Source organism: Rana temporaria, chromosome 2, assembly GCF_905171775.1.
Source record: "Rana temporaria chromosome 2, aRanTem1.1, whole genome shotgun sequence".
Taxonomy (NCBI): Eukaryota; Metazoa; Chordata; class Amphibia; order Anura; family Ranidae; genus Rana; species Rana temporaria.
The window spans coordinates 43,662,830-43,675,683 of NC_053490.1; the positions used below are offsets into that span (position 1 = coordinate 43,662,830).

The 12,854-nt window shown below is 43.1% G+C and overlaps 1 protein-coding gene across 6 annotated transcripts in view; it reads left to right on the plus strand.

Moving 5' to 3' along the window:
- The window catches only part of FAT3 (FAT atypical cadherin 3), a 573,478-nt gene that overhangs the window by 386,462 nt on the left and 174,162 nt on the right, over positions 1-12,854 (plus strand). For all 6 annotated transcript variants that reach the window (XM_040340131.1, XM_040340132.1, XM_040340133.1 and 3 more), the window contains one exon: positions 1,447-1,657. In XM_040340131.1, coding sequence (XP_040196065.1) covers positions 1,447-1,657 — 211 coding nt within the window. The remainder of the gene's footprint in view (positions 1-1,446; positions 1,658-12,854) is intronic.

The window sequence follows — 12,854 nt, forward strand, 5'->3', positions numbered from 1 at the left end:
ATCCACTTCAAAGTCGACACTTCCAAGAGTGTCAATCAGTCAATCTTCACATCAGGACCCCAAAGGAACACTACAGAAAGACCCTGGCTGTGTGTTTAGCCACATGCTTTGTTGAGCGTCAATCACAGGTCCTGTTAAGCTGGTAAACTTCCATTTTGACCACCGTAAGGGGGTGTTACATAGTAGGTGAGGTTGAAAAAAGACACAAGTCCATCAAGTCCAACCTATGTGTGTGATTATATGTCAGTATTACATTGAATATCCCTGTATGTTGTGGTCATTCAGGTGCTTATGTAATGGTTTCTTGAAACCATCGATGCCCCCTGCTGAGACCATCACCTGTGGAAGGGAATTCCACATCCTTGCCGCTCTTACAGTAAAGAACCCTCTATGTAGTTTAAGGATAAACCTCTTTTCTTCTAATTTTAATGAGTGGCCACGTCTTGTTAAACTCCCTTCTGCAAAAAAGTTTTTGGGGTCACCAGTATGGTATTTGTAAATTGAACTCGCAACCTTTCCTCATAAGTAATATCCCCAGACCCTTTATTAGCTTTGTTGCCCTTCTTTGTACTCACTCCATTTCTAGTACATCATTCCTGAGGACTGGTGCCCAGAACTGGACAGCATACTCTAGGTGCGGCTGGACCAGAATCTTGTAGAGCAGGAGAATTATTGTTTTATCTCTGGAGTTGATCCCCTTTCAAATGCATGCCAATAGTATGTTTGCTTTGCTAGCAGCAGCTTGGCATTGCATGCCATTGCTGAGCATATCATCTACTAGGACCCCCAGGTCTTTTTTCATCCTAGATTCCTGCAGAGGTTCTCTCCCAGTGTATAGATTGCATTCGTATTTTTGCCACCAAAATGTATTATTTTTAATTTTTCTACTTTGAACCTCATTTGCCATGTAGTTGCTCCGGTCTGGATTTCACATACGGTGATGAATGGTCACTATACACATTGAATTTCTGACTATATATGAAGAGGACTAATTTTCCTTCACTGTATTTTCACTTGACTTATTTTTTTAATTTTGCACTTAATCTGTGCACAATATTTATGTTTTTTCTTATTTTCACTTATTTTGACTGTTTCAACATTTAAATTATGTAGCACAACTCTTTTACGTTTGCTTGTGCCTTACTGTGTTTATTTCTCACAGTAGAGATGCAGCTTGGGTCGTTTTGTTATTTTTGTTTGTTTCAATTTTTTAATAAGCACAATTTTTCTCTTAATTAATAACTACAACAATGACCTGATCTTATACGATTAATTGAAGGTTTAACATAAGTATACTTTATAATACATTTTTGTAAAGAAAGTAAGAAAGTTGGCTGTTGATATAACAGGAGCCAGGTGATAATCTTCTCACTGACCTGCTACTGAATTTCTATTCGATGCCGAGCATATTAATAATGCATTGCTTTTCTTGATTATTTATAAAAGGTGAAAGATCAGGAGTTCCCGTACCGCCGCAATCTGGCTCGTGTTATGATTACAGTGGAAGATGCTAATGACCACAGTCCGTACTTCACCAGCCCGCTATACGAGGCCTCTGTGTTTGAATCCGCTGCTATTGGCTCTGCTGTTATACAGGTCACTGCCCTGGACAGAGACAAAGGAGAAAATGCAGAACTTATCTATTCTATTGAGACAGGTAAGATCATCGTACCGAAAACAAACATTTCAGTTTTAGTAGCTACTGTAAAGTTAAAACTAAAGTTTAAAGTTTGTCATCTTTCCTGGCCCCCACCCCTGTCAACCTGCTAATTTTAAATAATTTAAATAAAAATAATTTCAGTTTTCATTATCTAGCTTATTTTTGACCCAATTGTGTCATCTGTAGGTTGAACCACTTATGCTAACAGGAGGCTTACTCTTGGGAGGAGCTATGCAAATATCAAAATGCAATGATGGATGGATGTCTATCTAGGGAAGTGAAAGTTCCTGGGCAGAAAGCATCATTTACATGCAGACTGCCTTAGGAAATGTCCACATATGATGCCTAGCCTCCATGATTGGAAACGCAGAAATCCAATAAATGGAAATAGTAATCAAATATTTAAAATGTAGATCTGATGTTTTTATTTTACCAACTTGGTAAACTGCGATTTCATGACTTTCTCTGAACCGCTAGGAAAAGTACTGCCCAAATGTTAGCTGCTTAGACTTCAGTCTTCTGCCTGGACATGAATATGGATGGATGAACAGGCAATTACCTGAAATCTTTGCAGTTGCCTAGCCCTTGTATTGTATCTTGCCAAGCTGACTCATAGGAAGGTTGAAGTACCTCCCTAACCCTGGAGAATATGCTGCTCCAGAGTGTCTCCAGTGCTGATCACACAACTAAAAGCCTAGGCATTTGGTCACATTATCTCTAATGAAGGTGGAGATCAGTCGTTGTGGAGTCTGAATAGAGACATTCATAGTAAGGTGGGAATTGGATGCCATTTGCCTTTTAGACTTGATAACCCCCAACGCCACCCAGGTCCACAGATGAACACCTGGAACATACACTCCTGCCTGGCTCTTGATGCAGCTTGGCCTAGCACCAGTGGAAATGGAGACAGCAGTGGCTTAGCAAAAGCCTATCAGATCTAATATATAGATTTTTATACAATTTACAACTTCTGCAGTCTCAGACTCATAAGCCCCAAGCATACTAAAATGTGAGGAAATTTACAGGGCACATAAAAACCCTCCCTAATCGTCTATATCCCAGATGTAATGAAATCTTATATACCACACCAACCTGTAACAAGCTCCTTCCCTGTCTATTGTTAAATATCCATCATTGACACATAAAGTATACTCTTGCTGGATCTCAGGGCAGATTTGCCTATTGCTAGTCGAACAAAAGATATGTGACCAAGTCTACTAGACATAATGTCTTGAAATGTATACAATTCAAAACAAATCACCTTCTTAGCTCCACCCTTATTAAAATATGAGGGCATAGAGGGATGAAGCGCTTACCCCCGAAAAAGCCACTAAAGTATGGGTCTCCTGATTCCAAATGACATTGACCATTCTGGCAATGCCACACCCTCTGGCGCACCAAGGCTGAAAAAAAAATAGGATTTATTTGGGCTATACACCCAACAGGGCAGCATTAAAAAAAAAAGGCATCAGCAATGATAGTTACAAGGTAAAGCAGATTTGTACAATACAACAAAATAATGAGAGGACCAAATATTTATGAACCTGAATTTTAAATCTAGAGGGAGGGTCCTAATTAAAGGCAATGCTAGAAGCTGAAAAGTTCCAAAACCCCCACACAATTGCTAGTGAGTTAAAAGAAAAAAACATTGGGAAACAGTGAGTCTTTTGTGTGGGAGTGCCCAGGTGGTGGTTAGGAGGGTGCTGTCCCTTTGAAAGGAGGGTAAGGATATTGTGACCTCCTCCTGCCCTCTGATGACCAGAACCTTTGGCGTTGCCGGTGACTCTGGGCTCTGTAGCGGTTAGGCACCTTTCCTTCAGCTTGCTGGATCTCTCCTCCTCCCACTATGACACCGCAGCAAGCCCTGTCAACAGCAGCGCTTCCCATCCAGTGGAACCCTCTAGCAATCACCTCTCATTCCCAATGTCAGCAGCACACCATCCTCCTGGGACTTGTAGTCCCATACAGTTATCCACTTAATAGAGGCTTTCTTCTGGGGACTACATCCTCCGCAGTTCCAAGATCCTCCCAGCAGTTTTTTTCATCTCCCTTGGTGTGCCCCTCATTTCCCAGGCGCACTTTAGCCAATCATAGTGTCCTATATCCTGGGCCATGTGCTGGACCTCCTTCTGCCATGGCTGTGGCTGCAACTGCAGCCTTGTCAAAGACCCTGTGTCCTCTTTCTCCTCTCCTCCTCTCCATGTACAGACTTTCCTTTGTTCACTTGTGTCAGCAACAGAGACAGCCGGTCCAGATAGCTGTGGCCAGGGAGCACCACGTACGGGCACTGCAGAGAAATGACTAGGACACAAGTCCAACCCCCAAGGTGTCAATACCCAGAATAACAGATGTGATAATACCTTATATGCCACACCCAACTGTAACAAGCTTCACTCCTGTCTAAGGCCCCGTACACACGTCCGAGGAACTCGACGTGCCAAACACATCGAGTTCCTCGTCAAGTTCTGTGTTGAAGCCGCCGAGGATCTTGGCGGGCCGACTTTCCTCATTGAACAACGAGTAAATAGAGAACATGTTCTCTATTTGGCTTCCTCGCTGAAAAGTGTACACACGACCTAGTTTCTCGGCAGAATCCAGCTCCGATCGAGTTTCTGGCTGAATTCTGCCGAGAAACTTGGTCGTGTGTACGGGGCCTGAATCCAAAAACTGGTTCATTGCCGCTACCATTAGGACTCTTGTAAGGCATGGCCATGTACTACAACTCAGCTCCTACCCTGGCTTGACAATTGGAGGTCTTGTTAGTGTTTAATGTTGCAGTTGCTTTAAACAAGTACAAAGGGAAAATGAAAACCTATTCTCTAGGGTTTTTAAAGAAGGAATGTCTCATTTTTTATTTGTCTATTAGTGCTTCATCGGCATGCCGTTTTTATTCTCCTATTTTTATTCAGTGTACTCCAGAGGAAAAACTGAAACCTCAAATAACAACCCATGAGCCCACCGCAGCTTATTGGGTTTCTGGCTTTTCTGCGTATTTACATGTATAGATATATAAATCTCTCTTAAAATACTGTTCTCTTGTTTCCTTCAAACATGTTTTGAAAGCCATCTGCAGAGGAGGAAATCATTTGTTGTGCTCAGCTTATATCTGCGGCATTGTGCTAGGCAGGAAATTCTATATTGCCATTTGGAACAAGACCACAACCCTGTATGGTATAGTTATTAAAGTGCCTGTTACAGCCAATCAAAGCCTGGAACCCCAGCCATGCATGTAATTGTCTATTTGTTTGTAATAAGTGCGCCTTGAGGCTTTATTAGCGTGCGCATGTAATGGAGAACATGACGGTAGGCAGCAGGGAGGGTAAAGCAATAGCCCATTTTTCTTGTACACAAATAATAATAAATCTTTTCTTCTTTGCCCTGTTAGCCCTTTACAAATAAATAATCAGTCATGTGACTGCTGCAAAATGGGAGGGACATATGGAGCTGCTGATTGGCTGGGTCTGCCGATCAGCAAAGATCATGTCTTGTTACCTGCTGCTGGAGTGAGCTGCGGAAAGTTTAGTAGTTAGGGGTAGGTAAGGATTTGAGATCCTAATATGTGATTAGCTTCCTCAGGTGATACCCACCCACCCAGTGAAGCCACCATTGTCTTGCAGAGATCCTCTTCTGTTTTGCCACCGCTCGTAAAAAACAACAACATATAAATGATAAATACTGGTAAATGTACAAAGTGAAATATAAACTGAAAATAAAAATCATACATATTTAAAACAATGGCCCAGATTCAAGAAGCAATTGCGCCCGTGTAACCATAAGTTACACGGCGCAATTGCTTACTTGCTCCGGTGTAACGAGTGCTCCTGATTCAGGAACCTCGTTACACCGACTGCAGCCTAAAATCTGTGCGGCATAAGGCACTTATGCCCCGCAGATTTTAGGCTGCATTCTTGCGTGTGCCGCTAGGGGGCGCTCCCATTGTGATCAGCGTGTAGTATGCAAATTGCATACTACCAACTGATTCACAAACTTTAGCGCAAGGCTGCCCCTTCTAATAGTAGGGGCAGCCAATGCTAAAGTATAGCCGCCGCTCACGCGACGTGAAATTTGAATTTCACGTCGTTTGCGTAAGTGATTTGTGAATGGCGCTGGACGCCATTCACGTTCACTTTGAAGCAAATGACGTCCTTGCGACGTCATTTGCCGCAATGCACGTCGGGAAAGTTTCCCGACGGAGCATGCGCTGTACGCTCGGGGCGGGAGCGCGCCTAATTTAAATGATTCCCGCCCCCGGCGGGATCATTTACATTGCGCGCGCTTACGCCGGGCAATTTTGCCGGCGCGCCCTCGCAATTTACGGAGCTACTGCTCCGTGAATCGAGGGCAGCGCAAAATATTTGCGGGGGCGCAGGGCAAAATCGCTGCCCTGCTCCCCCGCAAATATCGCGCAAAAGTACCTGAATCTGGGCCAATGTTATTAATTTTATAAATTGACATTTAAAATAATATTGGATTCTATTAGGCAGCCAACACAGTAGAAATTATAGTATAACCAGGGCCTTTTTTCAGGGGGAACGCAGTTCCGATGATCTGCCAATATGGTTCCGGCTATCAGGATGGTTCCTGTAAGGATTGCGCAGGCGCAATCCTTGCCGACGGAAACCTCGGCCGGCATCCAGGGCGACGTGGAATTTGAGGAAAGTGGCCAGTCGGCCTCACGTCCTCACTTCGCTCGGACGGCTCGCTCCGCTCGCTTGGCCTCCTGGCTCTTTTTTTAACATCCTCCAATCCACAGGGATGTCAAGGAATGAGCCTGGATGCCGGCCGAGGTTTGGAGATTTCCGCGCAGTCCTTACAGGAACCATCTGGATAGGGGAACAATACTGACAAGTCACCGGCACCTCCAGCCCTGAATTTATGTAATGGCAAGGGGTGCTGGAGAGTCTATGATGCTGGCTGCTGGGGAGTAAAATGTTGTGTGAGGGATCTGTTGTTGTTGGGGGGGATCTAATATTGCTGGGGGGATATAGTGTTGCTGGGATGGGGTCTATTGTTGCTGGGGGAGTTCTTACATGAATGAGCGCCGCAAACCAGGAAGTGAATGAAAGAACAGAAACTAGAACGCCGGAGGTGATATAGATGAAGGTATTTACTCGTTTTTTAACAGAATCATTACACTATTCTGTCTGTCTACCTTGCAGACATTCATTTTAACTCCTTTTACCACTTGCTTACTGGCCACTTTCACCCCCTCCCTGCCCAGCCCAATTTTTAGCTTTAAGGCTGCATTCACACCTGAGCGTTTTGTCGCCTGAAGCGCGACGCTCAAAACCGCTAGAGGGGAAAAAAATACATTATTCCCTATAGAGATGGTTCACATCTCCACTCCAAAACGCCTGACGCCGAACGACTGAAGCTCAAACAAGTTCCGGACCCTTTTTTGCCGCGTGAATCGGGCGTTTTTTTTTTTTTTTTTGCGTTTCTATTTCCCATTGAAAGTAATGGAAACGCTTGATTCAAGCGACTAGCGAGAAAAAACAAGCGTTTGCTACGGGCGTTTTCGCTTTAATCAATAGAACATTTTACCCAGGCAGACGATATATAAAATCTACCAACATAGCAACAAGTGATGAAAAGATGATAATTTATCCTATTGGCTAAAATAAAAAACGTCGGACGACGCTGTATGCAAACGCGCAAAATAAGCATGAATACGCGCGAAAAAACGACCGAACGACCTACGCTCAGGTGTGAATGCAGCCTTAGAGCTGTGGTACTTTGAATGACAATTACGCAGTCATGCATCACTGTACCCATATGACATTTTTATCATTTTTTTGAGACAGTTAGAGCTTTCTTTTGTTGATATTTAATCACCACCAGTTTTTTTTTTTTTTTGCTAAACAAATGAAACAAAGACCAAGGGTTTTGAAAAGGAAAAAAAATAAAATGTTCTTTGTTTCTGTAATCAGGTAGTTTTTCTTATTCACTGATGGGCACTGACAGGCAGCACTGACAAGGCTCTGATGAGAAGGCATTGATGAGGCAGCACTGATGGGCACTGATAGGCAACACTGATGGACACTAATAAGGCAGCACTGGTGAGCTCTGAAAGGGCTGCACTGATGGGCATTGATAGGCAGTGCTGACGAGTCAACACTGATAAGGTAGCACTGTTGGACTCTGAAAAGGCTGCACTGATGGACACTAATAGGCAGCACAGATGAGTTAGCACTGATGAGACAGTACTGGTGGGCTCTGATGAGGAGGCATCGATGAGGCTGCACTATTGGGCACTGATAGGCAGCACTGATGGGCACTGATAGGCAACACTGATGGGCACTGATAAACCAGCATTGATGAGCTCTGAAAGGGCTGCACTGATGGGCATTGATAGGCAGCACTGAGGAGTTTCCACTTTTGCAGCGAAATTGGGATAACACCTACTTCTTTACATCTTTGTTATATGTCTCCAGTCACATACCATAACCTAAAAGGGGAAAAAAATGAAGCTTACCATATTTAGATGCTGTATTCCTAACCCTGCAGCAAGAATAAAAAATCCCAGGTAGTCCCCCTTGCTTAGGAGAGGGCTGGGCAGTTGCATTTGCCATAATTAATCCTGTCTGTACTGTGCAGGCAGATCTTCATTGCCAATTGTAACAAGATTTGATCACTATCTGTCCTAACAAAGGGTTAAAAGTGTAGAAGCTGGGCTTCTTGCCTTGTATGTTAAAGCGGGGGTTCACCCTAAAAACTATTTTCTAACATTACATTGAGCTCAGTCTCGACATTGACAGTATATCGATTTTTTTTTTTTTTGCCGTACATACCTCGTATAGCTATTTTTCTTAGCCGGCTTCTGGGTAGTGAATCCCGCGGGAGTGGGCGTTCCTATGTGTTCCTATGCAGCAGTTAGTGATTGACGTGACGACAAACACTACCCCCCCCCCCCGTCGTATAAGGAGCGTCACAAGTTGAGTTGCCGAAAGAAGCCGAACGTCGGTGCGCAGGCGCCGTATAGTGCTGACTTTTGGCAACTCGTGACGCTCCTTATGCGACGGGGTGGGTAGTGTTTGTCATCGCGTCAATCACTAACTGCTGCATAGGAACGACCACTCCCGCGCAATTCACTACCCGGAAGCCGGCTAAGAAAATAGCTATACGAGGTATGTACGGCAAAAAAAAAAAAAAAAAGATCTAGTAGTGAGCTGAATGTAATGTTAGATTTTTTTTTAGGGTGAACCTTTAATGAGGACAGACTTGGGACAGGCTCACTAAAAGTGTTGAAAGAAACTTGCCTGGCAGTCCCGATGCTCCCGAGCCCTTACCATTCAATTATTTTTCTCGATTTCTGACCCTCTGATCCACCTTCTTTTTTTGCATTCCTGAGGCCTTGTACAGACGAGCAGACATGTCCGATGAAAGCGGTCTGCGGACCGTTTTCATCGGACATGTCTGCTGGGAGGTTTTGGTCTGATGTGTGTACACACCATCAGACCAAAATCCCAGCGGACAGAGAACGCGGTGATGTAGACGACACCGACGTTCTCTGACACGGAAGGTCAATGCTTCCACGCATGCGTCGAATCAATTCGACGCATGCGCGGGATTTCGGGCCAGCGGACATGTCCGATGAGTCGTACTGATCGGACATGTCCGACGGACAGGCTTCCAGCGGAAAAGTTTCTTAGCATGCTAAGAAACTTTTGTCCGCTGGAAACCTGTCCGCTAGGCCGGAAAACTGTCCGCTAGGCCCTACACACGGTCGGACATGTCCGCGGAAACTGGTCCGACGGACCAGTTTCAGCGGACATGTTCGGTCGTGTGTACAAGGCCTTAGTCTTCCTTGGCTCCGTTCCTGTCAGGTGCGCACTCCCTCTTTCTTTAGCGCCACCTTTATGGTTCACTTCCTCCTGAGTTCCAATTTGCCTCTCTCCTCAGTTCTGTATACGGTACCTTCTCAGGACCCCTGCCCCTTGCAGCCTTATGAAACAGGCCCTCTGCTGCAGTGTTAGTTCTCATTTTCTTCTTTGTTTACATTCCCTCTTTGGCAAATGTTTGGGCTAACTTGTGTGATAGCTGTCAATGCGTGGGCATAACTATTGAACGTTGGCTACTTTTTAAACTTGAATACAAATTATTGAAACAGAAAAAAAAACTGCATTTAGCCATGGAAATCCTGCCTGAGAAAAAGCTAAAAGGCAAGAACTATTTATTTAAAAGAAAAATAGGTAGCCTGTGTAAAAACTGTAAGGCCTTGTACACACGGTCGAACATGTCCGCTGAAACTGGTCCGTCGGACCAGTTTCCGCGGACATGTCCGACCGTGTGTAGGGCCTACCGGACATTTTTCCAGCCTAGCGGACAGGTTTCCAGCGGACAAAAGTTTCTTAGCATGCTAAGAAACTTGTCCGCTGGAAGCCTGTCTGTCGGACATGTCCGATGGGTTAGTACGACTCATCGGACATGTCCGCTGGCCCAGAAATCCTGCGTATGCGTCGAATTGATTTGACACATGCGTGGAAGCATTGAACTCCCGTGTCAGAGAACGTTGGTGTCTTCTACGTCACCGCGTTCTCTGTCCGCGGGGATTTTGGTCTGATGGTGTGTACACACATCAGACCAAAAGATCCCAGCAGACATGTCCGATAAAAACGGTCCGCGGACCGTTTTTATCGGACATGTCTGCTCGTGTGTACAAGGCCTAAGAATACATAACGAGCATATAGTGGGTTTCCTGCAGAGACTATTGTGCAAACCAATCCATAATAAAACTTTTCTTTTAGCAGATAGCTTTGCAGGATAACCATAAGAGATAAAAAGATCGGATAATAAATAGTAATCATCAGCCGGCCCGACACATCACAGCTTTTGCTTCAGCTGGGTGCAGAGCCCCGTCCAGTAGGAAAAAAAAAACATTAATTTTTATTAAAATCATGTGCGTGCCTATGAGGAAGCAGCTGTAGGCTTTTGTGTAAATGAAACCGTGCTTCTTTTTTAATACACAAAATTATTATTTTTTTAAAGCCAAATGACAAATTGTATTCTTTTTATTGCTCTGCAGATGTCTCACAGCTTGCACAATGAACTTTTGAAAGTTTAATTACTTCAGATCTCTGTATCTTCAAATGTTATCAGAAAACACTTCGACTTCACAGTTTCCATTTCACACTTTGGACAAATTTTGTGAAATCACTGACATTTTCTAAATGTCACAGCAAGCGATGCGCTTTGTGGTCTGGGGGGGATGTATCGGGTGGGCGAGATAAACAGAGATTACGATCGTTTCAAAATTTAAGGAAAGTACTAATGACAATTGTCTAAATTTGATGAGACTGGGAGGTTGGATTAAATAAAACGTTTTGGGATTCGCTCCTGGTATGCAGTTTGATTATTCTGCATAAGGCACTTGCCTGGGGCAGCAAGGTAAGAAGGGGGCAGCACTGAGTCATACAATTTACAAATGTTGATACTTCTCTTTTATTTTGGGTCTGTATTATGTCTCCCCTGGACAGTTAGGGCTAAATTCAGTAAGGGTTTACAACCTTTTCAAATGCATGTTTTTGCATATGAAAAAAATGTATGCAGAGATAGGTGTTAATTCATGCACTTGTTAAAAAAACTTTTAAAAAGACCAGAGACTACATGGCAGTGATTAGTGTTGCTCACGAATATTCGTATTGCGAATATTCGGCTCGAATATGGCATATTCGAGTATTCGCGAATATCTCGAATTTCGCGGCCAATATTCGCTATTCCGAATATAAAAAAAAAATTGCGAAATTTCGCTAATGCGAATTTATTGCGAACATTTTGCGATTTTTTTTTTTTTTTTCTGATTGGCTCTGATGCAAAAGAAGGGCGGAGAAAGTATTCTCGAATATTCGGAAATCGAATATTCGGAATATTTTATCAAAAAAAAAATGTTGTGAAATATTTTGACAACTGTGGTAGGAGAACTCTGATTGGCTCTGATGCAAAAGAAGGGCGGAGAAAGTATTCGCGAATATTCGGAAATCGAATATTCGTGATATTTTATCGAAATTTCGCTAATGCGAATGTGAAATTGATTGCGAGATTTTGACAACTCTGATTGGCTCTGATGCAAAAAAAGGGTGGAGAAAGTATTCGCGAATATTCGATTTCCGAATATTCGCAAATACTTTCTCCACCCTTCTTTTGCATCAGAGTCAATCAGAGTTCTCCTACCACAGTTGTCAAAATATTTCACAACATTTTTTTTTTTGATAAAATATTCCGAATATTCGATTTCCGAATATTCGAGAATACTTTCTCCGCCCTTCTTTTGCATCAGAGCCAATCAGAAAAAAAAAAAAATTTGCAAAATGTTCGCAATAAATTCGCATTAGCGAAATTTCGCAATTTTTTTTTTTTTAAATATCACGAATATTCGATTTTAGCGAATATTTCACGAATATTCGGCTATATATTCGTGATATATTGCGAAATCGAATATTGCGTATTCCGCTCAACACTAGCAGCGATCAGTAACTGAACCTGATACAGCTTTGCCAGCACAGTGCTAGTTTATCTTGTAGACATTGTACATGAAATTTCAGCTCAGATTCCAGTAGTGAATATGTCTCTGTACAGTAATAACTCCCTCTGTGTCTGTGCAATTGGACACTTTTTTTTTTTTTTAAAGTGTAATTTAAAAAAATAAGAGTCAGACAAAGTAGAGAGTTAGCGAGGAGCTGAAGCAGGGATTTCATTGCCCTGTATACTACTTCTGGTTCCCCGGAGTTCTATATTAATGCCCCATCGGATTCTGAATTCCTTTTATTTATTTCCCAACACAGTCCACGCTTGGCAGCTGTTTTAAGTTTTAAGGCTACGCAGACTTTTTTCACATTTCCTCTTTCAGAGACTTATGAAGAGATATTAGGCTCAGCTCACAAGGACATAAGATGTACGATATTTGTATTGTTTTTTTTTTTTTTTTTTGTGTGTGTTTGTTTGTTTTTATTGAAAATAGATATATATTTTTTAAATTTACCTTTACAATCCCTTTAAAGCCCCTTTCACACGGTCGGACTGTTCAGGTCCGCCTGTCATATTTGTTGGTGGATCTGAATGGCCGCTCCATACATCTCTATGGAGCGCCGGATGTCAGCGGAGACATGTCCGCTGACATGTGACCCAATCCGATCCGCTAAAATCAGATGGATGGCGATATGTCGCCATCCGTCCATGGCGGATTGGATCGGGTAAG